A 26,784-nucleotide genomic window follows, 5' to 3' on the forward strand; every position below is an offset into this window, starting at 1 on the left:
TTAATTAGTTGGGATTTAAACGTGTATTGGGTTGATATTATGGGACTTAATGTTGATATTCAAGACTGGGCAGATAAAATCCCGAAAGACTGTATGGGATTACATTGAAAAGCTCAGCTTTTTGCCCTCACATATATTCAGGTGACGCAGTTTGGAGTAATTAATCAAGAGTAAATTTCACTATTGGTAAAAGAAAATGAATTATATCTATGTATGTATATATAAGTGCAAATGAATGGATCTCCACTCCACTGCCAAGCCTAAAAATTGTGTTTAGCACCCTCATTTAAGGCATGAAAAATGTTTCCAGTATAAAAATAGATATTGTTAAAGGAGCTGAACGGAATTTACAACTTGGCTCCTCTCTGCTGCCGTCTTCTGGCTGGAAGTCATGATTGCAACCTCAGTCAGCTCATTCACAATGCGCGTGCAACCGCGTGCATTTTATAAACGGGCTCGTATAAACTCTTCTTTTTTCATCTTTTTGGGGGTTTGTTTCGCCTCGAACATGTTTGATAAAAATAAAATAAAAGCAGATAGACTCAGTGGAAAATAAAGCATAAGTTAACTCATATTTAATGGCCATAATATTAAAGTTTCATCTTTTCAAGGACACCTCAAACGACACGCCCCACTTTTAAGAAATACAACCACAAGTGTGTGAATTAAAACTAGTGCCCAGTTAAGAGTTAGAAGAATACACACAAACAACCAAAATTGAAAATCCTGCTAATATCGAATCAATTTGCTGGTAATGCTCCCACATGTGATATCCGTATCCTATCAGAAGTGATGGAATTGTATAAGCACATGCCTATCTTCCATCTATCCATCCATTATCCTCAGTAGGGTAGCGGGTATGCCTATCTTATGCTCTTATTTTTACAGTTTACATCCAGGAACTGAGAGTGGAGAAATAGGAGGCTCTCCGTTTGCTATTATTCCCGTTGAATTTGAAGGATTTCTTTCTCAGGTTGCCGCTGCCCAGAAGGACGGCTTCTGCAGGACAGCCATTGTGTGCCCGTCTCAGAATGTCGCTGTGGCATCCCGTCCGGCAACGGCACGTTGGAGTTCGGCCCGAAAGAAAAGCTTGTCATGGACTGCAATACCTGGTAAACAGAACACGGCAGCGACTGAAATAGAAACACAAAAGTGATTTTGGTTCCAACGACTCGTTTTTTTCGCAGCGTTTGTGAGAACGCCACGCTCGTGTGCACCGATCTCCCCTGTCCTTTATACGAACCTTGGACTCGGTGGACGACCTGCTCGGCTTCCTGCGGACCTGGCCAGCGGACGAGAACTCGCCTCTGCCAACCCGTGGAGGGCGGGCCTTCCTGTTCTGACACCGCACAGTCGGAAATCTGTGACTTGGGCCCTTGCCCAGGTCTTAAACATACTTCAATATGCTCTAATACAGTGCTTCTCAACTGGTCCAACTTAAGGACCCACTGTCCTACCCTAATTGCAAGCCGTGACCCAAATCAAGAAAAAAAAAAATCCACTCCTCAAAATAATTGAATGAAAGGGATGTTTCAGTCTAAACTAGAGATAGTACAATATAGTCAGGTTTTTATAAAAGGAGAGAAAATGACCAGCAAAACCAAAATGTCTTAAAGTAATTACCATTCATTTTCTGCCCTGATTATCGTCAGTAGGGTTGCGGGAGTCATAGAGCCCATCTCGGCTGTCTTCAGGCAGGGGGCACCCTGAACTGGGTGCCAGTCAGTTGCAGGGCACACAGAGACAGACACCCATCACATGCTCATCCACACCAAGGGACCATTTTGGAACTGCCAATTGACCTGCCATGCATGTGCATGTCTTTGGAATGTGGGAGGAAAGCCACCAAGGCACGCGGAGAACATGCAAACTCCGCACGAGAAACCCAGTAGGTAGATTTGAACCCGGGACCAATTAACTAACGTGCTGATCACCTCGCCGCCATGCCGCCCTAAACCAGAGGAAGTAGAATATTTTCACAATTTTAAAAAGCAAAACAAGTTGACAGGCAAAAGCAAAAAAACGTAATGATATTCCCTTCATGCTCATTTAGCTGCATTTCTGTAGAATATTTGACCAGTGGATGCCCTTGTACTGTGTAGTGCCACCAAGAACGAGTGCTATGAATCACAAGGACGTATACAAACTACGGAGACTCGAAGTAACCAAACTACGTTTTTTTGGGAGGTACCTTTAGAAGCAAGTTCGTGGACAATCAAAAAGAAAAAAACGAAAACATGAAATCAAGAAAATCAATTATGCCAACTCCCTCTAGGTGAGCTTCATTTACGTCAAATAAACACAAACTTTAAAAAATGTTAAAAAAAATGTATTTGATAGTTCATATATTTTTGCTTATTATTCAAATGAGTGTTGTTTTCTTTTTAACAAATGACGTTTTAACAGTAGGTATAGGTCAATAATACAAAACATCCCTTTAATGAAATCCAAAACACCTCATTTGAGTGTCTTTTTCTCCCGTATAATAAAATCCATATCCTCTATCATTTCTGCTATATCGGAATTTGACCATGCTCGACATGTGTAAAGAAACTATCGGTATTTTTCTGTGGTTTGAAACGTTGAGTGTCAATTTGCATTTGCAGTGAATTATCGCCATCTACTGTTTAGGAGTTTAAATGTCTCTCCGTTTTTTTGTGTTTTATAATAATAATAATAATAATTTCCTTGTATTGTCATTCTGTGTAACAATGTACACAGAACGAAATGTCGATTGCACCTGACCCGTTGTAGCGAGCCGATGCAGCCGCAGCCAACAGAGGGCGCCGCCGACCACTTTTTAAGTCCTTTCTTAGCGTTATTTTGCCAAAGCAATTACTTAATTCAGGTCCTGTCACACCAGTTGAGAAACACTACTCTGATATGTATATTCGCTATGCTAATTGGTGTATTTCTTATTTCATTCAAGTGGGGTGTTTGTTGAGCGAATGGTCAAACTGGAGCGAATGTAGCGCCACCTGTGGCAGTGGTTTGTCAATGCGAGCGAGGAAAATCCTTCAGGAAGCAGAATTGGGTGGCCACGCCTGTTCTGGGCCACTCGAGCAACACACTGTCTGTCACAGCAACCGCTGCACAACTGGTAAAAGAAATGATTGTAGAAATGTAGATTTACATCTCCTGATGAGTAAGAGAATCTTTTGCATCATGTACATGACAGATACGGAGTGTCCCGACGGCCAGATGTTTACTCAATGTTCGGGTTCCTGTCCATTTACCTGTGAGGACCTCTGGCCACACACTCAGTGTTTAGAGGGACCTTGCAGACCTGGATGCTCTTGCCCACCTGGACAGGTATGGATACTTCTGCCGGCTTGATAACAAAACAGTTCTTTTACGTTTCTAGCCGTCAATGGCACTGAAAAAAAGAGTAAAAAGACCGATTCACAGTCTAAGGCGGGGGTTGGCACAGTTTCCGAGTCGCAGGCCGCATTGGGTCTAAAATTAGGTCCTGGAGACCTATACGACTGTTATTATTTATGAATAAATATACATGCAGGCATTTATGTGTAATGATTATTTTTTATTTGTTTTAAATAGATATGTTTCATCAAATTGGTTTCAATATTTTTTGTTGTATTACTGTAGCTCTATTTTTGTAGTTTTTTTGTCTTTTCTTTTTAGTTTTTTTAGTATTTCTGCACTATTTTTGTAGTATTTGTGTAATATTATTTCTATATTATAATATTACTGTAGTCATATTAATGTTATGGGTATTTTTGTATTCTATATCTCTATTTTATTATTTTATTTTTCAACACAAGGATACTAATGGAAGTGTGAATTGCCCTACGGGGATGAATAAAATATCTATTTATCTATCTATCCATCTAGACCTCTATCTAGACATTTATCTAGACCTCTATCTAGGCATTTATCTAGACATCTATCTAGTCCTCTATCTAGACATCTATCTATCTAGACCTCTATCTAGACATTTATCTAGACATCTATCTATCTAGACATCTATCTAGACATTTATCTAGACATCTAGACATCTAGACCTCTATCTAGACCTCTATCTAGACATCTATCTATCTAGACCTTTATCTAGACATTTATCTAGACCTCTATCTAGACATCTATCTATCTTTGTTGTCTTTTATATTTTCAGAATAAAAACAAACTATATAATAAGCCCATGTTTTAAGCACTAAAATTTGTATTGAGTTTGCAGTCACTTGCGAGTATTTCTGTAGAAGTATTTTGTAGGAGACAGACAAAGGGACAATGCGGTCAAAGCTGGCACTGAAGAAACTTACATTATTTTTATTAGTAGTAATTGTTTTACTATTATGTATATTTCTTTTCTTTTATTTTCAGGTATTGCACAGAGGCTTGTGTGTGTCACACGCAGAATGTCCGTGTTCGCTGCTCTCGCTACCATTTGCCAACCAAACTTTAAATACGAGCAAAGGGCAGACAGAAATTCTCCCACCAGGAGCATCCTACCAGGACCACTGCAACACATGGTACATACCTTATTTTATTTAATGTCACCTATGTTAAAGATTTTGATAAATGTCCCACAACATATATGCTATCACATGTAAGCTTTAGGTAAAAAACACATTTTATTTGATGGGCTACTTGGAGGAATAGGCTTTGAACTGACACACTCCTCACTTAAAAATAAAAATTCAATGAGGAAAGTCTCTTTTTGGCACCAAATGAGTTGCAGCAGACATACAATATTAAAACTCATGTTAAAGCTGTGTAAATAAGCCAGACATTATTCAAAATGATTAAGTTTGGTACTCTTAAGGTGACCCCTTTACTCAACGGTTAGTCTGTGCCTTGCCATGATTTTATCTTTCTATTTATCTGTCTATCAATCCGTCCGTCTGTTTTAAAATTCAATGTTTTTCATTTTTACAATTACATAGCATGTACAATTCCAATTAAATCTACATTGTACTTTTTTTTCTACAAATGCAGATGTTAAAAAAAGAAATCATACCTCGCAAAAATGCTGGCATAGGATACATATGCAAACAAAGACAAGGAAAAAATTAAAAGCCTCGGAGCGACGTCACGTGGTTAGCCAAGTGCGCGCATACTTAAAAACAAACACACACAACAAAAAAGAAAAAGAAAGCAACCGCCTCAGGCACGCATCTAGGAGGGCAACGGTTTCAGGCTTTAGAAGTACGTGATTGGGGAAAGCTATTTTTTGGAAGAATTGCCTGGTGGACCCTCTCAAAGTGTACTTGAAGTTTTAGCAAAAAACATGGTGTCCTTGAGTCACAAAGAAAATGAAGGCTACCTTTGTGATTACCAATGTAGTACGTGCTTTAAATCCTTGAAAATGCTTAGATTTTTTTGATCTGTGCTGGATTTCCTTCTTTGAATGTACTGGGAAAAAAACAGTCTAAAAAGTGCTTGAATTTGTCCATGAAAAAATGGTGATGTTACAAACACCCCCTTGCTAGTAACAATGTGATGGTTCTAATATCCTTTCGGGTGGAATTCAATGAAATAAAAGTGCCTAGAATACCAAAATATTGCTATTGGTGGAGAATAGTTGACATAGTGTCAAAATAGCCCTTCCACTTTGAGCTATGAACGCTGTGCAGTATTCTAAACTGGATAAGCCCCAGCCTAGCACACGAGGTTGAAGATACTATTCTCGAGATCGCTTTTCCTCTAAAATCCCTATCAATCTGTAGACCACGTTCTTCATCCCACGTCACCCATTCAAATAGAACCAGATGGTACACAAACTGGGCAGCAGGGCGGCGCAGTGGTTAGCGCGTGTGCAGCACAGTTCTGAGGTCATGAAATCGAACCCCCTGTGTGGAGTTTGCATGTTCTCCCCGTGCATGCGTGGGTTTCCTCTGGGCACTCCGGTTTACTCCCACATTCCAAAAACATGCATGTCAGGTTCATTGGCCGGTCCAAATTGTCTCTAGGTGTGAATGAGTGTGTGAGTTCTCTGTCCCTGATTGGTTGGCAACCAGTTCACTGCCCGAGGATGGCTGGGATGGACTCCAGCACCCTCGCGACCCTACTGAGGATAAGTGGTGCAGATAATGGATGGTACGCAAACAGAAAAATTGGGAAAATCAATGAAAATAAAAATTGATTGATTTGTTCAATTGATTATTAGGTAGTTAAGGCATACTTCTAAAGTAAATGGCCAAAAAAGTCCCTCATTCATTGTTTCCTACAAACCTTATCCAAGTCAGCATTTTTTGTTCACATAATATATATTTTGTTTCATACATTGGTGCGGGGCATATTTTCTTATCGTGCATTCAATGTTTATCTGCAGCTCCTTGAGTGCATTGTGTTGCCTCAAAAGTACAAAAACATATTGATTTGATGTCAATTCTCTCGATTGTCTACAGTGTGTGTCAAGGAGGCGTGTTTAACTGCACCTCCAAGATCTGCGACGGTGAGTGATGCCTTGCCAAAAGCGCTTCAGACAATTTGTAAGATGTCACGTTTACTGCAACCAAAGCACCGGGGCAATAAAAATGTCTCATTCCTTTCAAGTGGCGAACGTCACGAGAACAGTGTATTTGGCAAACTGTTCGTGACGCAGGACTTGATGAATGACACGAATTAAACTGCTCAAGGGAGACATTTGATTTTTTTTTTACACGGCCATATACGTCAGGTGAACTCCATAAAATGAGCAATGTATGAACATTATAGACACAGACCAGGAACGGAGACGGGACCCATTTGCATTCGTTTCACTCCGTTTTTATTAAGAAGGAGAACAGGACTTCCACGATCCGATGATCGTCGGTCACGGGTGGCAGATGGCAGGAACGCGGAAGTGGCACTTACGTGTCGAGCAAAAACATAAACGGGTCCAGAAAAGAGGTCGGCAACGGGTATCAGGCAGGAAACGGGGCAGGATAGAGTCAGGAGTCACAAAAGTTTGCCTAGCGTGTAGCGTAGGTTCACAAACGATCCGACGAGTGTTGTCAGGAAGGCGGGGGTTTAAAAAAGAGGAAGCAGCCAATCAACGTCCACGGCTGTTGGCCAATGAAGCAGACTCCGGTGCCCCGCATCAGTAATCAGGACAAATATTATACATATAAGAGAGAGTGTCAAGATTCAGATTCAGATATACTTTTTTGTCATTCTTGTACACATGTATACAGAACGAAATGTCGATACATCTGACTTGCACAGTTTCCTTGAATGTACAGATATAAATATGTAGTGTTGAGTTGGAGTATTGAAATACTAAATAATATACTAAATAATTATAGCTATGAGTACTATACAGTAGTGCAAAAAGTGTAAGAGGAGAGGCTGAACAGATATGCAAAATGGGCAGTCAGGTAAACAAGTCGGTAAGGTAGAGTGTTCAATGCTGAAGAGTAGAAAGTACCGTATTTCTAACATAAGCTTGTCACAAGGTTACAGAAAAAACTGTAGAAAGGAAGTTGTTTCATGCCTATGCTTACTTTGCACAATGTTGCCTATTTTTGCACCTAACGCATATTGCACTAATACCGTCCCAAAACTGTATGTAAACACCCTACATGCCCACACTTTCTTGTGTAAATTATCCTTTTTTTTTTTTTTTTTATCCTCACTGTAAAATGTGAACCTGGAGTGCCACGTCCAATTTCGTTGTCACAATATGTTCAACCCATTTTGTAACAATGATAATAAAGGTATATTCTATTCTATTCGATTCACAAATCTGTTTTTTTCTCCCCCGCTAGTGGATTGCGAGTGGTCTGCTTGGTCCCGGTGGAGTCCGTGCTCAGCGAGCTGCGGTACAGGACAACAAAGCTCCACCAGAACTGTTTTACGGCCGAGCCAGTATGACGGGGTCCCGTGCGAGGGCGCCGACCACCGGAGCCTCCCATGCGTGGCCCCTGATTGTGGTAAGTCAGAGGAAGAAGTTTCACGGTACTCTTTGACGAGTTTTAATGAGCGTATTATATTTGAGAAGTCCAACCTTTACAGCAGGGGTCGCCCACCGAAATTATCGCATGCCCGCAGGCCTGTTCTAAAAATAGACCTAATCACGAAGTATCAATGTCTAAAATGTGATTATATTGTGTTGCGATTTTAAGAAAAATGGCATTTACAGTGATGTCAATTAAAAACAAAATGTATAAAAAATATACCAAAAAAAAAAACATCAAAGTAGCAAGGTTCAATCATCTGAGTGTCAGGACCAGAACGGAAACAGGACCCACCCGTGTCACGTTGACCACATGGGCGGGGTCAATTGGGCGCCATGGCAACTGTGAAAACCTTTGCCTAAACGACCTAACCTTGACCCGGAAAGCCTATCTGATTACGAATTGGTTCCGGGAGTAGCTCTGTAACCTGAAACATTTGTAAGTAGAGACGTCTTTTGAATGTAAATGCGCTAATCCGTTCAAGTCCCGAAAAGTATTGTCTTTTTTAGACAAATAATACAATGAGATTACCGCACAATAAACATAAAGCGAGAGGCATATAAGCTAAAAAACAAAATTCTCAGGACCAAAACGGAAACAGGACCCAATCTCTTTTTAAACCCCCGTCTTACTGTCACCTGTTCTCGGTCCGTCTGAGAACCTCAGCTCACGTTAGGCAAGCCCTTTCGACACTGAATCTATCCTGTCCCGATTCCTGTTTGATTCCCGGCTCCGACCCCTTTTCTGAACTCGATTGCGTTTTTGCTCCCCCGTCACGACACTGCCTTCGCTCGCCACGGAAATACCACTTCCGCGTCCGAGTAACCTGCTCCTCACGATCAACGATCTACGGAGCCTGTATTCTACCCTTCCCCTTCTTCCTATTAAAACTCAGAGAAATGCATGCAAGTGGGTCCTGTCTTTGTTCTGGTCCTGACAGAAAATTGAATTTTTTGGTACTTAGTATAAGGCTTCAAGCTATTGTTTCCCCTGTTTTCCAGCTAAGATGCCCATGCTATCCTCCTCTGCAGGCATTTGTTTGCAAAAAACAATTAGGCCGTAATTAAAAACCTTCTATTTCTGTGTGTTCCAATTTAGATGACTCAATGTTAGTAGCACTTGCAGATTTTATTTCAGTTTGGGTGTTACCTTTTGAAAGATAGATAGATAGATAGATGGATAGATGGATAGATAGATAGATAGATGGATGGATACTTTATTCATCCACGTAGGGAAATTCACACTTCCAGCAGTATCCTTGTGTTGAAAAATAAATTAAAATAAAGATATAGCATACAAAAATACCCAATGTAACGTGTTTATACAGATTATTTAAATAGTGCTACATAAAATACACACTGTAATAAAAACGAGGTAATATGCAATGTGGGGGTGGGGTTTAATGTGGGCTCTTACTCCCCCGGGTGGAGTTCAAAAGCCTCATGGCATGAGGAAGAAATGATCTCCTCAGTCTAAAGGGTTCAAAATGATGTTATAATGTGGTGCAGGGGCTGGCATCCCTACTTTCTGGCAACAAACCAAACTCACAAGTCCTTAATGATCTCTCTTCAACCGAGCCATCAATTCCGATTCCGCGTCCCTTTATCCGTCCTATTATCTTCTTCGGGCCTTATCTCCCCCTTTCTAATTTCCTTTTCGGGAAACCCTGTCCATCACTGACCGACTCCCCCTCCGCAGCCTGTCCCGACGGAGAAAGATGGAAGAAGAGGCGGAGTCTATCGGAGCAAATCCCGTGGTGCGAAAGGAGCTGTGAGGAAATCTACTCCCCGGCCCCCGTCAACTGCAGCCACTCTTGGGAGGGCTGCGTTTGCCAGGAGGGGCTTTACCGAAACCGGATGGGTGTGTGCGTCATCGCGGCCCTTTGCCCCTGCCACGAGAGGGGTGCTGTGCGAGAGGTAAACCCGATCAACCCCGGCCCCTCAGGACTGCGCTCCTAGCTCAGGTCGCTCGTGTAACGGGCACATTTTCCTCATATGAAGAAAGTTCAAAGTCATTGATTCGCTTCTGTCCTCCCAAAATGCATCCGAGGCTAGCTTCAAACTATATAGCACGGGTGTCAAACTCATTTGAACTCGGGGGCCACACCTTAGAACAAACATTCTTTCGGGGACCAGACTAGTAGAAAAAGAGATAAAGAAATAAGAGAAAGAGGGAGGGAAAATGAGAGAGGGCGGGACAAAGAAAGAAAAAGACAGAGGGAGAGAGCGTGAGAAACAAAAGATAAAAAAGTTGTGAGAGAGGGGGAAAAGAAAGGGAGAGGAAGAAAGAAACCCAAAGAGAAATAGAAAGACAGAGGGAGAGAAAAGAAAGCGCGAAGGGTAGGAAGAGAAAAAAAGAAAAGGAAAAAAGGAAGTTAGAGCAAAAGAAGTTAAAAAGACACAGAGAGAGAAAGAGACAAAGAGCAACAAAGGAAGAGAAAAAGAGAGGCACAGAGAGTGAAAGAGACAGAGAGTGGGAGAAAAGGGGTGGAAGAGAGAGAGAAAGAGACAGAGAGAGAGAGACAGGGAGAGAGAGAGAGAGAAACAGGGAGAGAGAGAGAGAGAAATACAAGTACAGTGTCTTTGTGAGAGGCACCTGGCTTTGGCTACATCAAGTTGGCATATTTCAACCTGCAGCTTGTTTTTCTCTTGCGCTTCTCTGAGTGTTGTCTCGCGGGCCGGATTCAATCCCTTAGCGGGCCTGATCTGGCCCGCGGGCCGCCTGTTTGACATAGAGCTTAATGACAAAATCTGATTAAATGCTGAAATCCGATGTTTTTGTGAGACGGTTCACTTTTCCGACTAAATCCGACGTGTATGAGACTTGATCTTCCTGTGTACGGCATGCAAAGAACAGGACACATGAGGTCACTTGCAGTACGCTCAAGTTTGCGGAAGTAGTCATGGATGCTAACAACAGAGCATTCTCCCCCAACAAAAAAACACCAAATATGAAATAAATCCAATACCCCGCTTTACCCTCATCGAACGCTCTCAGTTTGGTGTGATTTAATTCTAAATATGATTAACTACTACTAAAGGTTACCAGTGCTTAAAAAATGAACTCGAGCGACATGTGTGAGATGCGATGTTGTCTCTCCTGTGGGTTACAAACTAAGTACGTGTTCATCTTCCATGAATGTGTGAAATCATGACGCTGTGTTTTTGTCCGCCGTGGTTGTTGAATTCTCTGCTTCCTCCCGCTCAGTTGAAGGCAGAATAGTGACGTCCGCCGCCGATCCATTACCTGCAGGTCACACGAATGCGCCTCGACCATATTCTAGAAGCCGCATTCCTCGAGATCAGATATAATTCAGATTTAGGACTACATATGAAAGTGGCCTAAGTATAGTGTGAACGAATCGGATATGTTCCATTCAGACAGACTTAAACCGTTTCTGGGCAGTTCACGTCTTTGCAATCGATCCGATTTTCCTGCAGTGTGAACCTAGCCCAAGTGAAACCCCAAATAGCTATAAAATGTAGGTGAAAAATAAAACTACGGTTCCATGATTCCCGTACGACCGCCAGATCATCTTGTTGCTAATATTGCTGTGGTATCCTACAGTCTGTCTTGCTGTGAGTAAATAGGTGCTGCATTGTGTTTGTTTATCATTGCCCAATAAGGAAAATTTGCAATCATCAATAAAGGGAGCAATTGGCGGAGGTTGGCAGGGACGAGATCGAGAGACTCTAGATGGTACATTTGCACATACTGTTGTCTGGCGGGGGTACCCAAACGCAGGGAAGCAGGAACTGTGGCAGGGTGCACAAAACATGGTATTTAATAACAAAATTATCAACATAGTAACAAACAAATGGTCAGTGAACAATTCAAAAACTACCCAAAGCAGGAAACAAAAAAAACAGGAAAACTATGTGGTGGTGATTATGAGGATGACTGGACCAAGGAACCTCTCGGGGCTTTTACTGTCCATCGTCGCCCCCTGGCAAACAATGTTGAGCTAAAACATAATATTATACACTTTAAAGTAATGAAAGTTACCGTTACTTCAAATGAACGTACCCACAAACGCATTTTACAGCATGATTATTATTACGTTTGCCTTTAGTAGTTTGCATGCGCAAACTGGACGAGCTAATGCTAGCACCAAGCGGTCATGAGCGGTAAGCAGTCTCCAGTGGTAGTCTCTGGGACTGCTCGTGAACTGGATTTTCCTTCATATGGCGAGCAAGATTTTCGGCGCAAATAGAACTCGTATACCATGTTCTGGTCTTTGGAGAAGAACCACTGTTCTCCAAAAAAGCGTCGGTTCCAAGATGAGTGACATGCCCCGGGGGCCGCACGACTCCGCCATGCCTCTTCTGCCTGTGGCCCATCAATTATGCATGCTGCTCTGTAGAAAGCCGGCACGCTGACCGCAACCAGCCAAGCCTGCCAGGAATAATTCCGAAAGAAAAGGATATTACGGGCTGATGAGAGTTAATCACACTCTGACAAGAGGTCAGATCTCCTTTCTTTGATATCTCTCTCCATCAATTTTCTTTTTTCTTAAGCGCCTTTCCTTGCTTTCTCTGACTCGCCTTGTCAGTATAGGATGACAAATGCGCCTCCGAAGACCCTCAACAGCTTCTCTAATCAACCGCCTGACGAGCGTTACGAGCACGAGCTGGAAAATCGCCTCGCCGAGTGTACAAACTAAACAGTGGCGGTGATTGCTGTGGCCGACACACCGAATTTCGCGCACTAGAACGTGCACTGGTTTATAGGGCGCACCCACAAAAAATTGTCTTTTGTCATTTATTTTTTTTACATATGGCGCACAGGACTAAAAAGCACATCGAGTTTATGTAACAGCCACGTGTTGTTTTGTGTCAGGACCAGAACGGAAACAGGACCCACTCGCGTAGCGTTTACCACAAGTTTTATTGAAGGAACAAGGAAGGGGTGCGCCCAAGATCCGGTGTTCGCTCTCGTACTCGGCCTGTGATCTGAACACGGAAGTGGATCTTCCGTAGCGAGCGATGGCGGTGTCAGAGACGGAAAAACAAGTCGGTAGCCAAGACTGGGAGAGCAAAACGTGGTCGGAAGCGCTCACCACGGAAGATTCACTATTGGTTCAGAGTGACCTGCTTCCCGCGTCCAGCAATCACCAGATCGTGGGCGCAACCCTTTCTCTTTCTTCCAATAAAACTTGTGAGAAATGCAACGCAAGTGGGTCCTGACTCTGTTCTGGTCCTGACAGAATCCTGCTGCATGCAACGTGCTGCGATTTGGGCTAGCGATTTTCGATTGATCAATCATTGCTCAAATACGTAAATACGCTGTAGTGAGACACTTCGGTATGCATTTCCGATATCATACACTGTATTCTGCGGTATATTAGGCTCACCTGGCTATAAGGCTCACATTTACATTTCTGGCCAGTTCTTAGGTGCGTCTTAAAGTCTGGAAATAAGAAGTAGTCCGTGCTGTTCTAATTACAATACCAAAGTGAGGATCTTGTCAGTGGGTGGCGCTTGGCTGCACTTGTACAGTCTCAGTCATTGATCTGAAGCTATCCGAGCCGGCTGCTCTTCATGAAAAATTCAGTGACCGGGGACAGAAATTGGAGTAAAAATGTCAATTTATTTTCCTCAGGCGGGATCAGAATGGGAGGAGGAATGCTTGACATGCCGTTGCGTCAACGGGAAGAAACTGTGCCAGCCGAGATGCCCGCCGCTCATCTGCAATGAGGTGAGGCCTGCTCGATGGCATTTTTGTCCGGGTACTGACATTCTTTTTTGTCATTTTTCTTCAATTTGATGTGAATCGAATGACTGACATTGTCATTTTACACTTCAGCCACGAGTAAGTTAATGGGAAGCTCTAAGATAAACAGTAGTGGATGTAATGGTAATGGAAGCAGCATTCATAGTTGGACGCTCATTGTATTTCACTGTGTGATGTTTCATAATTTATAACATTTAGAAAATAAGAATAATGCCAGAGCCTGTGTCCCATATCAACAAATATACGTTTTTGAACTTGTCTCCCAACTGCAGTCATTTTTGTCCTAAATAATAGTTTCAATACAAGGTGCAAGCAAAGTCTTTCTGTAAAAATGTCACAAATGACTGCAAACAAGGACATTGAGGTATTTACCTTCAGTGCTGACAGCTCTGGCTGAGGAAAAGGAGTGCCAGCGCGCTGTGTGCATAGCTCTGCCCATTCCTACCCCTCACCAAATCGAATTGCTCTGAGTGCTTTGTTTTTGGGTGCTTACAATTTGTTCCTTTTTTTAATAACTTTTTATTTCTCACACACATTTTGACAGAGGTTTGATTCCTCCATCATACAGCAACACAAACACAAAATATATACAATTGACATCCCCATAAATAACAAAATAAACAACACCAAAAAATGTTAATACAATAAATAAAATAAAAAGTGAGGTGTTTAGACGTCAAGTAAAAATTCTATGATAAGCTTCCATCTTTTCTCGAATTGATCTAGTTTCAGTTGAAGTCTTGCAGTTCCGTGGGTTTTTATTGTAAAGTGTCTCAACAGTGATCATACATTGTTTAATGAGTTTCCTTACAAAGGATTTCTTTGCAATTTAATGAAGAAACATTGTTTTAAAAAAAAAGGGCTAAAAATATCACAGACAAACCCGCTCTGGTGCCTTGTCATTATGGCGTTGTCATATGAAGCAAGAGGACAGCTCTATTTAGAAAACTGGCTTTTGGGGTGATTCCGGCAGAAAATCTGTTGGAGTCTGTAAGAGACCTGGGAATGTGGCGCAGGTTCACCTTCCAAGAGGACAACGACCCAAAACATAAACCAAAAGTCTACAACAGTATGGTTTTTTTGACAGGCCTATACTTTTGCGAGGAACTGTAACTTAGTTTTTCTTCCGCACTGTTGATAACAGCATAAAAGTTTCCAGCGTTTTAGAATTGTATCTTTTAGTTTATTTATCTGCATCGAAGAGGACAGTTATACCGTCTCATGCAAGGTTATTTACGGCATCGTACCCGGAGGACAAGTCATAACGTGGTTTTTTTCAATGACCCGAGCGGACCTTCATCTTTCACGGATTTGGCAGGCCCGTAGGCTGCAAACGCAAACAATAGACACAACACAAAGTAAACCTGACTCAGCGTCTTTGCTCTCACTCCGTCCTAAGTGATTTCATTTCCCGTTTTGTACATTTCCATTCACAATATGGAGACTGGAAGAAATTGCTTGTCCTTGCTTGTTTTGGGACCCAAAAACACAGTTGGCTCGCGTTTGGCTAAAATCCTGCATTGTGAAAAATGCATTCGGCTATTACAGCCCAAGCGGTTTGCTTTAACTGGAGCTGTATACATTTTTATAAACAAGCCCTGCGCATTGTGCACATTGTGCTCGAAAATTACTAGACAGCTCTTTTGTTGAATATATTGTGGATATTGTATGCCCTTACATGGCACCATGAATAGGATCGATTAGTGATAGTCGACGCCCTTAATATCACAAGAAGTATCAAAGGGCTGGACAGACTATCATGACAGCATCCCCTGATTTAAAACCGACATGAGGGCAAGGAAAAAATCCAAACCTAAGGACGATCATCCCCCTTCCAGAATGACCAGGCCAAAAGGGATATTGCACTACACAGCCATGTATAGGTCGTTCATTAGAGCATTTCTGCAGCACCGTGGCCCCAAAGGAGAATGCTCTCGAACCTGCGTATCATACTGCGGCGTGGAAAATGATGCCATTTGTGTGCCTTTGCGGTCTAGCGAAAGCTGTCTTTCATTTGGATTTACGTTTACCGGAGTAACAGCGCAGAACGGTGGTGTCCCGGGGTATTTTTTTCAATGGAAGTGTCAGGACCAGAACAGAAACAGGACCCAATTGCGTAACGTTTTCCACAAGTCTTTATTGAAAGAAAGAGAAAGGGCTGCGCCCACGATCCGGCGTTCGCTAGACGCGGGAAGCGAGTCACTCTCAAACTCGGACTGTGATCCGAACACGGAAGTGGATCTTCCGTAGCGAGCGATGGCGGTGTCAGGGACGGGAAAAACGGGTCCGTAGCCGGGAATGGGAGAGCAAGACGTGGTCGGGGTCGTAAACGAGTCGTAAGCCAGAACGGGAGAGCAGACGTGGTCGGGATCAAGACAGGTCGTAGCCAGAGACGAACGGGAGAAAAAACGGGACAGGCGGGAGTCAGGGTCGAAAAAGGCTTGCCTTGTATCCACAGAGGTTCGCAGACAGACTGACAACAGGGGAGTAACAGGACTGGGTTTAAATGGGGACAGGGAGCCAATCAAAGCCCGCAGCGGTTGGCGACAAAAGAGCGGGCACAGGTGATTCATATTGGTAATCATGACTGAAGAAATGTGCCTTGCCTCAAAATAGGTTGAAAAACACTCTTCTCGTGAATCCAAATCGTGTTTAGATATTATTCCTCACAGAAATAAATACTACTCCTTTTTTACGACCCCATGAATCATTTATCTCGACCCTCGTCTTTATTACACGGCCGAGTGATAGTGTGCGCTGTGGATGTGCCCGAGGGCAAGTTTTATCCTCCCAAAATGCTCAAAGAAACAGCGGAAGGACCAGAATAATCAGATACCTGCTGAAATGCAAATGAAATCATTCATTTTTAATATCTTGTGAGAGAAGAGGCTCAGTTCACTAATGTGTTTTCTCCTTCTCTGTGCGTAAAGACGGGGAAACCACCTCTGTCCTCGGACCAGGTCAGTCGGTCCTCCGAGTGCTACCCTGAGGTGGTACGGTTCCCAAAATGGTCTCAGGCGCTCACAAAAGCCTCATTTTATTTTTAAGTTCTTGGCTCCCGACAGAAAGTGGGAAATGTTTTCCAAAAGTTAGCGGATAACCCCGATCGATACGTGATCGCCCGATCCGCCCACCATCTTGCACTTGTTCGACATTACACGATGCTCGCTGCACATCTCTGACTTTTAGTTCTAAAAAGACAAAAAAAAAAACATTCTAACCCTAACCCTAAAAATATTTCTATTTCTTTCTTTTGAACAGTTTTAAAAATAATTACCGAATCTTCTGGAGCGGGTTATAAAAGCGTACCCTCAAAAAGTAGTCCTGTGTAAAATATTTTTTCTTAATACGAGGCGCATGAAATTAAAACGATTGTCAGAGCGAAGGTTGCGTTCTGAAAAAACATCCCAAAAAAAGATAAGAAAAAAATTGATCGAACATAAATGACTAAAAAGAATTTATGCATACATCGTAACTGATTGTAGAAGCATTTCAGTGAAATCCTACATATATACATTTCCAAATAAATGTATAAATATGCAATTTTTTGCCTAGTAGCTTAGTAGGCAGCGCGCTTGTCTTGGGAACGAGAGGTTGCGGGTTCGATTCCTGGCTCCTCCAGGGTAAATGTCAAAGTGTCCTTGGGCAAGACACTCAACCTCTGATTGCCTCAATAAGCAGGTAGGAGCCTTTCATGGCTGACACCACTATCGGTTTGTGAGCGTTAGTGTGAATGCATAAGTGTGAAGCACATTGTAAAGTGCTTTGCAAGGCCTTAAGTGACTTTAAAAACGAAATTTTTAAATGCAGACCAATTCCCATTACCATATCCCCTGGTCCATAAAGCACATTTTTTCATTACTGGCAATATTTTCTGTTGTTTTTTTTTCATAGATGCGCTTTATAGTCCAAAAATACGGTAATGACTGTATTTTCTAGCTTTGGTGTTTAAGTGCAATTGTTGGTGTAGAAAAGTAAAATGCTAGCTTTCCACACAGAAAAAGACGCTTGTTTCTGGCTTTGGAAAAAAAAGCCGGTTTTGTTCGAAAATAGAGGAAAAAGCTAGCTTTTTGTGTAGAAGAAGACAAAGCTAATTTTTGTCGTACAAGTAAAAGCTAGTTTTCGAGGAAAAAGAAAACGTACGTTTCCATCTCTGTTCAAGATAATGCTAATTTTTGGCATAAAATACCACAACCCTAGCTTTCAGTGGATAAGAAAACAACTTTAGATTTCAACAATGAAGAAGAAACAGGTTTTCGGCTAGGTAAAGCAATTGTTTAGCTCAGTAGGTGACAACAATTTGAGTTTTTATGTGGAACTAGACAAAGCTAAGAATAAAACACTGGAGCAGGCATGACAATCATTTATTTTGGCCTTCAAGCCATTTCTGATTCTGTCAAAAAAAACGAGTTTCAAGGTTATTTCTATCAAAGTTATGATTTTTTTTTAGATTATTATAAATCAAATGCTCTCTTCGGCAACTAAAGAGCAGTGTTGAGTTTGTATAGACTGGTGAGTTGGTTCAAGTGTTAATCTGCGTTCACCCAACTGTTGAAATAAACCAGTTTATACATACAATGCCAAACATGAAAATCGCTTTTCCCTTTGTTCCCTTGTCATCCATGACTATGATATGTAGGATAGGTTAACTAAATGATAAAGCATACTACTGAAAAACAAAGCAAAACATGAGGAGTTGACATGTTCTGTTCTGTTCTGACCCGCTTCAGAACAGAAATTCTGGATCTTGCCCTGAGCCTAATTGAGTTTGATATCCTTGCACAAGAGTCTCTAAACTTCTGCCAATATTTTAATGTGTAAGTCGCTTCAAGTATACATCTCAGGAAAGACAACCTATGAGAAAAGAGCTTCAAATTCATAATCCGGAAAATTGTTGAATCTACTTTTTATTATATCTTTTTATTTCCCATTATTGTGTTTGCATGATAGAGAAGTTATTGTCCGTCTGGATCCATTTGAGGGTCACTTTTCTGCTTCTGCGTGAAAAGGAGCAGTCATAAACCACAAGGGCGCTTAAAGGGTCATCTTGCAGGGGACATGGCTCAGAGAAACTGTCAATTATGGATGAGTTCTGTACAGGCGGGAGAAGCGGAAGGGAAATAATTCCTTATGAAATATGGATCCGTTTTTTTGTACCCTATTTGACGGTTACAATATTTGCTCCTTTCTGAATTTAATAATCAGAACTTGCAGAATACTGTATATAAAGTGCTTAGCATAAGTATTGTCCCGCCAACAACTTTTTGTCGTATATTGCCACATTTCGGGCTTAAAACTAAAAAATTGAAAATATTTTCTAAGAATCAACTACACACATTTGAGAAAAGCGACCAAATGTATTCAATATTTTATATTACGTTTATAGAGAAAATAACTGAACGTGTTGCGAAAATATTTTTGATTATCTCTGCTCAGCCAACTGACTCCAGAGGTTCCTTGACCACTTCTGATTGATCCAATATTGATCTAAATGACTAACAATGAGAAACAGAGTGCACCCGTGTGCTTTCGAGCCTCTGTTTTATGTGATGGGCTCTGGACACTGAATAACAGACAGAATTATGAAGACCAAAGAACACACCAAGGTGGTCAGGGATAAAGTTGTGGAAATGTTCAAAGCAGGAATGAAGGAAGGTTTCGCAATATTTACACATCTCCCAGAGCACCGTGCGAGCAATAATATCCTCACGAAAAGAGCATAAAACCACTGCAAACCTACTACAACCTGGCCGTCTCACTAAACTTTCAGCCCAAGGAAGGATAAAACAGATCAGAGCTGCAACCAAGAAGCCAATGATCACACAGGATGACATGCAGGCATACATAGCTGAGGTAGGGCAATCCGTGCATAACTATTTGTCACAATCAGTGGAAATCTGCTCTTAATGGAAGAGTGGAAAGAAGAAAGCCCTTTCTGACAGAGCACCATAAAAATGCCCATTTGGCATTTTCAAGAAGCCACATGGGAAACACGGATAAGACGAGGAAATGTGCTCTGGTCAGATAAGACCAGTATTGAACTTTTTGGGCTGAATGCAAAGCGTTACGTTTGGCGTTAGAGTAACGCTGCCCTGAAAACACCATCCCCACTGTCAAACATGGAGGTGGTAGCATCATGCCCTGGGGTTGCTTTTCTTCAGCAGGGATTAATGTAAGTTTAATGGGTGATTCTGGCTGAACAATTGTTGGATTCTCCAAGAGACATGAGAATGGGGCGCTGGTTCACCTTCTAACAGGACAACGACTGTAAACATAAAACAAAATTGACAGTGGAACCTAACAATATAAAGGAGTTGAACTGGCCAGATCTCAATCTTATAGAACATTTGTGAAAGATCTAGAAAATGCTATGCACAAACAATCATTTTAGATTATTTTGCAAAATTCTGGATATTTTTAAGTTACGCTCTCTGAAATGTTTAACCGCTATACTTATCAGATATCGATAGGAAGTATTCACTGTATTGTCGGCCTCTTGTGGCTCTTTTTGGATGAGCATCAAGAAACTGCAAATATAATTATTTCCCGATCGCTAGAAAAAAGAAAATGAACAAGATGGGTCAATGACTGAATCTTTTTTAGACAAGCGAGATGAACGTTTTGTCTTTGACTCAAGCGAGCTTCATGAAGGGCGGACTAAAAATACAATCTGCTGACAGGTACAAATTTCAAGGTGAGCTTCAAAGGTAGACAGTCGCTTACTTTTTTAAAATCGCTCACCTTCCTAGACATAAAAAGTTATCGAGTTCTTTCGAACAAAATGTGTTCAAAGGGACACTGTGTATTAGTTTACACCTCACAGTGGTAAAAATGTCACTAAAAATCAAAATTAGTTTAAAACAGAAAAGTGAAAATATACAAACTATCAAATTCATTCAACACTCAGGTTGAGAAATTTGCATTTATTTTGCATAGCGTCACCTAGAGGAGCTGACATTGTTTGTTTGCTTATAGGGTCCCCGAAAACGACAAAAAACCTCAAAAATGGCCTTGGCAAAAAAAAATTCGTGGCACTAAGTTATTACGGTATAACTTAGGCCAATCCTGGAGATCTATTCCTTTTTCACTTATGAAGAAATCTACTTTTGCAGACATGTTATATATATATTTTTTTTTTTTCAAATAGATTATTTTTATCAAACTGGTTTTGAAATGCTTACACTTAAAGCAAAATAATATATAAAGTCCCTGCTTTAAGCACTAAATTAGATATTAAAATTTGTAGTAATACTGTAGTTTTATTTTCTTAGTATTTTTGTATTATTTCTGCAGTCAGATCTTTTTAATTGTTTTTTGTAGTTGGACTGCAGTTTCATTTTTGGAAAAATTGAGACAAAGAAACCCTCAATATGTGTTTCATAACTAAATTTTACCTCCCTGAAACATAATTTATGAGCCTCAGAAAAGACCCCCCCAGCCCTCTAGCAAGTTTTTATGCCATTCATTTACTAGTCCAGGCTCTGTGTGTGTCATTTGCCCCCCAAGCTAAAATGAGTTTTTACCCTTGCAATAAGGAATTAATTACTAGCAGTGTTATTATCATTTTTCCCACGAACTCTGACTTAAAAAAAAAAAAAGAAGTGATAATTTAACTGAAGACTCGCGAACATTACCTCGTTCATTGCCATAACATTTTAATACATTTAGAGAAATATTGTCCCTGAGTGCCGAAACATACCAAAAAGTTAAAAAAAAAAATATTCGTAAGGCTTTTGCGGGTCTCTTCCGATAGTATCAAGCCTCTGGGAATTGATGATAAATCACCACTAGATGGCAGGGGTGAGTTTGGTCAGACTTTTGTCTAACTGGCTACAAAACTTTATTCTTTCTAAAAAAAAAAAAGACAACAAAGTGCCCTAAATGTCAGGACAGAGAGGGATGACGTTTCGTGCTTGCCCGCAATTGTCACGACGACCCGACTCATCGGATCAGGTCACCAGAAACGTTGGGGGCTGAAAAGTTTTCGCAAGGTTCATGCATCCTTCATGCATAAGTTCAGTGTTCTTGGAATAAAATATCATTTGGAAAGCATAGCGCCCAGGTGTTTATGGAAAGTGTTAGGTCTCTGAATAAAACAGACAATAAAAGACAAGAAAAATTCATTTCAGCTCATGAGGAGACGCAATCAGTTCAAGTCCTGACTCTCATCTGACCAGAACTTCATCATCTGCACTTTTTATTCCAGTTCAGTCACAGCATTGTTAGTGGAAGGAGTAGGGACAACACACCATTGTAAACAGTGTACGCTTTTCCTACCCAAAAATGATAAGACTCTTGGAAGCAAGGAAAATATTTTACTCAACTGTAAGGACACTGGAATGCTCACTATTTATATTATAAATTCACAATTATCCTATCAGAAAGCATTCTTTAGATGTAGTAGGTATCAAAACTATATATATTTATATATAAAAAGTACTGATGTGACAGTTCCACTTGAAATTCACCCTTTGACCATTTTTTCTCAGCTTTCTTGGAAACAAGTATTTTCAATTAACTAAGCAACTGTTGTTTACGACACAATGGTAAAACCTAGAAGCATACCATGCTTTCTGAATGAAAGTTGAGGGTTCAAGCTTTCTTTGATATGTCCTATGCCTATATCGCAATAGTGCAAGATTTTCTGTAGGCCTACAAAATGAGTCAAAATCGGCCGGCATTTCCCATTTGAGATGAACGTCTAACAGTGAAAGAGTTAAATATTGTTTTTAATGACCTTAGAAGTTCTATGCCTCCGTCCTGCTCGTGCACTCTTACCCTTTCATTGCGTCGATTCTCGAAACACGTCGGGGAAGTCCGAGCGGGCAAAGGCGACGTCTCGACATTCGATAGAAAGATGCAGACGAGCGAAGAAGATTCAGAATTGAGGCAGGTGTAGCGCTATTCTCCAATCACGGGAGAGTCGGCCTTTCTTTTTGGCAAAAAATCTCCAACTCAGCAGTGTGGCTTACTCCATCTCTGCACGTAGGCAAAATATATGATTATCCTTTTTATTAAAGAAAAGAAAAACTCAATGGTCAGTGAAATAACTTCCAGGGGCCTGACAGCTTTTATGGATGTTTCCCTGCACTGGTGATGATCACCTTTTTTCTTTCTTGCAGAAGAAGTTTCCTATTTCCCCTGACCGACAGAAATGTTACTGGCGCTTATTTAATGCTGTACATTCCATTCAGATTATATCGTGGAAACTGATTGATTTTTCTTATTTTACTTAATTTTCTAATTTGTCTTTCTTGTTCAATAATTTTGCTCATTGTAAGAATGATTTTACTATACCATGGGTTTTTTTCTTGTCCAATAAATCTTTTCCTTATTTTTGCTGTCAAATAAACCAGTATTATCTGTCATCATAACAGGAAATTTCTGTTGGCAAATACATTTTAGTAGCATACAAGCGTCATGGCCTGGCATTGCCGGCATGGCGTTGCCGGGCATTCTACTTGAGCGAGGTTTTTAGGGCTGCGGTTTGTTGTAAAAGCACCAGGGAGCCACTAGGGAGTGCCAAAGAGCAAAATGACCGCTTGCAGCTCCAGAGCCGCTTGTACACGAAAGCAGATGTTTATTGATTTTGTTGGGTATTTATTGGCGCTGCCTTGAAACAAAAGCTAGCTAAAGACACTCCTATAGGCCTAAATTACGACTGTGTACATTTTCACAAAAATCGGTTCAGCTGTTTCGAAGTCTTTTAGCCACATACGAACATAAGTTGTTCTTTTAGAAATGCGTTTCAAACTGGGTGCCCTTTGCGCTAATTATCAATAAAAGTAGCTCTCGGCTTGAAAAAGGTTGAATAGATAAAAGGACTAGATAGATAAATATTTTTTGTTGTATCATTTATTTTCCCGTTTTGTTTTTTTGCCAGTAGGATTATCTTCTAAAATAAAAAAACATTTTTACTTGGAAACTTAAACCTCAGTTCTGTTGGCAAATCATTTATCATATGTTAAAAATTAGTTTTTCATATTTATGTTCTTTTAAATACATGTTTTCCTTATTTTTGCAGTAAACAACATTGTCTGTCATCATACCATGCAAGTTAGTTGTATTTAATGTTTTTTAAGTCGTGTCTTATTTTTCCCTTTCTTTCCCAGGTAACCGTATCTAAAAGAACAAAAACATTTTTATTCAGAAGAATATACCTTAATTCTGAGTATATTATTCTTATTTTTAACTTTTGATTATTTTACGTTTTTACTTGTTATATTGTGATTTATTTAAAGTAAATTGAGCAAAATGATTGTGAAGAGAAGGAAACCATTATTATTATTTTAAATTCTGATGACATTCTTTCTCAATTTTACAAATGAACAATTGCTGTGTGTTTATTTACTTTATTTAAAGAGACTTTGTGCATTTTTTATGTGTGAAAAGCAACAATATTTGAATAATATGCATAGAGTACACAAACTATCGTATAAACATTCAGTTTTTGAACGACTCACAGTGTATTTTACAATGCTTGAAACTCACCTGGAGAAAGCTGACTAGTGTCACATCTCTGAGCCATATGTACCCATGAAAGGAGCCATATATGACTCACGAGCCGTAGCTTCCTGGCCCCTCATCTGATCAAACTGTATCTCCTTCCTCAGGGAGAAGTTAAAGTTGAAGAACCGGGCAGCTGCTGCCCCGTCTGCAGAAACCCTTTCCCAGGTAAATGAGAATCTGGACAAAAAGCTAACCTGATGCTTCCCGAGGAGCCTTTGTGCTTTCTTAAATGGAAGCTCGACATTAGGCGGACTGCCGCGGCCGCCAATTAGCAAGCCATCGCATTATATAACCCGCACTCGGCCCTAAATCCCTTTTCCTCACAACTGTGACATTTTTGCTCCCAGGAATCAAACTATCTTCCCTTTCTCATGCAAATTGAAGCGGATTTTCGCAATTATTTCCCCCTATGCTCTCCCGTTCCTTTAACTCTCATCCTTTGTACCCATCAGACGAGCCCACGCCGGAGTGCCGGCGCTTCGTGCAGGTCAAGAACATCACAAAGGGGACTTGTCGGCTGGACAACGTGGAGATCAGCTTCTGTAGGGGGCGCTGTCTTTCCAGGACCGACGTTATCTTGGAGGTATAGGTTAAGATGAGCGGGTCCGTTTTGAGTTCTCCTGGGGGTTCGGGTTGCACGGTTATTGTCTCATAAGCTTGCAGGTTGCATCTTCATACATATTGTGTCCTCGGGTGGTTTATTCCCCCTCACAGTCAGCGCCTGGCTTCTTGAGTGTGTGAGCAATATTGTAGGAAAAATGACTTTGACTCAACTCAAAATATGACACCAAGCTAAACCACCAAAGAAAGACCGTGACCACAGGGGTGAAAACTGCAAAGGTCCAGGCATTATTTCACTGCATTTTTCAACTTCTAGCTCAAATAAACACAAACTATTTAAGTATGAGCACGGCGGCGCAGTGGTTGGCGAATGTGCGGCACAGTTCTGAGGTCATGAGATCGAACCTCCCGTGTCGAGTTTGCATGTTCTCCTCCGGGCACTCTGGTTTCCTCCCACATTCCAAAAACATGCATGTCAGTTTAATTTGATTGGTCCAAATTGTCCCTAGGTGGGAATGAGCGAGTGAATTGTCTGTCCCTGTGTGCCCTGAGACCAGTTGGGGGTGTCCCCTGCCCACTGCCCGAAGATAGCTGGGATGGGCTCCTACACCCCCGCAACCCTACTGAAGATAAGTGGTGCAGATGATGGATGGATGCATATTTAAGTATGTCATTTTCTGCCATTTGATGGGATAGGGTTATCATGTTGATCGTTGGTTACAGATGTACATTTTTCTTTTCAAATATAAATGAGGAAAGCCCAGCTCACACTAAAAAGTATAACACCATCAGAAGAAATTTTCTGCAAATTCCATATTTTACCATCATTTGAACTTGAAGTTAAAAATCACTTAAAATTGTCAATATATTAATTTAGCCAGTGAAGTAATCCCTCGGTTATTGCAGTTCATGGGAACCGGAACCCCCAAGAAACATGAATTCCCACGAAGTAGCGTCGCACCTTCATAAGAGGAGCAAACTGACTGAGAGTATACAACTGTAACAAAATAACAACAAAAGATCTACAAATAAAAACACAGAACTGCAGTTAAATGAAAAAGTCTTTATAGTCATTAAAGAAAAGTACATTGAAATTGGAAGGCTTCTCCTTTCAGTGTGAGAAAGCGATTTAAAGATTTAGCTGCACGTTAGCATCGGATAACCCTGAGTTGAGCAAGGTCTCCGCAATGATTAAAATGGGACCATTCGAAATGCGGCTTTTTTACACATGTTGTAGCTCCAGGTCATCCGTTTCATAGGTGAATTGATCTGCCGTTTCGATCAGCATTGGGAGCTTAAGAGAGTGTTTAGCCTAGCTGTAGAAGTAGGCCGTACCTGCAGCTTTGCTATTACCTTCACTTCTGACGTTGCCTCAGTCGGACAGGAAAACAATCCCCGGAGCACCTGTTAGGGATCACCATGTCTTTGCGCACTTCCGACTTTCCTCGGAGTCCGATTTTATGAATGAATTTATTTTCAACGTGACGAGCCCCTAAAAGCGAGTCATCGCCATGCTTCACAGTTTGTTTTGGGTGAACACATTGACAAGTGCACCCACCCAACACACAAAGCCTTACCTAAACTGCCCCCGTGATAGTATTTGCTGCAGAACACAATGCACGATACGTCGATGTCAATGACAATAGAGACAATTCAATTCAAAATCCGCTCCATATTGAACTCCATGATGAGCCTTCGATGAACCTTGTCTCTTCGATGAACACCGATAGAGCCTTTTCCATGTTTGATAAGAAGTGTGACGTATTCAAGCTGCGTGTGTCAGTCTATCGCAGCCCATTGACACAAAAAGATTGTAGATCTGTCAGGACCACAACGGAAACAGGACCCAATTGTGTTACATTTCTCACAAGTTTTATTGTAGGAAAGAGAAAGGGCTGCACCCACGATCCGGTGTTCGCTGCACGCGGGAAGCAAGTCGCCCTCGTACTCGGATTGTGCTCCGAATGTGGTGGCGGTGTCAGGGACGGAAAAAAACGGGTTGGGAGAGCAAGGCGTGGTCAGGGTCGGAAGCGAGTCCTAAGCCAGAACGGGAGAGTAGACATAGTCGGCGGACAAAAAGATT

The 26,784-nt window shown here is 41.2% G+C and overlaps 1 protein-coding gene across 1 annotated transcript in view; it reads left to right on the forward strand.

The window, feature by feature from the left end:
* The window catches only part of sspo (SCO-spondin), a 106,286-nt gene that overhangs the window by 74,075 nt on the left and 5,427 nt on the right, over positions 1–26,784 (forward strand). Inside the window, exons 105-115 of the mRNA XM_088322158.1 lie at positions 974–1,112; positions 1,188–1,384; positions 2,930–3,100; positions 3,179–3,312; positions 4,342–4,490; positions 6,369–6,415; positions 7,710–7,874; positions 9,597–9,814; positions 13,500–13,595; positions 24,245–24,305; positions 24,593–24,723. Coding sequence (XP_088178284.1) covers positions 974–1,112; positions 1,188–1,384; positions 2,930–3,100; positions 3,179–3,312; positions 4,342–4,490; positions 6,369–6,415; positions 7,710–7,874; positions 9,597–9,814; positions 13,500–13,595; positions 24,245–24,305; positions 24,593–24,723 — 1,508 coding nt within the window. The remainder of the gene's footprint in view (positions 1–973; positions 1,113–1,187; positions 1,385–2,929; positions 3,101–3,178; positions 3,313–4,341; positions 4,491–6,368; positions 6,416–7,709; positions 7,875–9,596; positions 9,815–13,499; positions 13,596–24,244; positions 24,306–24,592; positions 24,724–26,784) is intronic.

This window comes from Urocampus carinirostris, chromosome 18, assembly GCF_059441175.1.
Source record: "Urocampus carinirostris isolate Australia breed hairy pipefish chromosome 18, RoL_Ucar_1.0, whole genome shotgun sequence".
NCBI lineage: Eukaryota > Metazoa > Chordata > Actinopteri > Syngnathiformes > Syngnathidae > Urocampus > Urocampus carinirostris.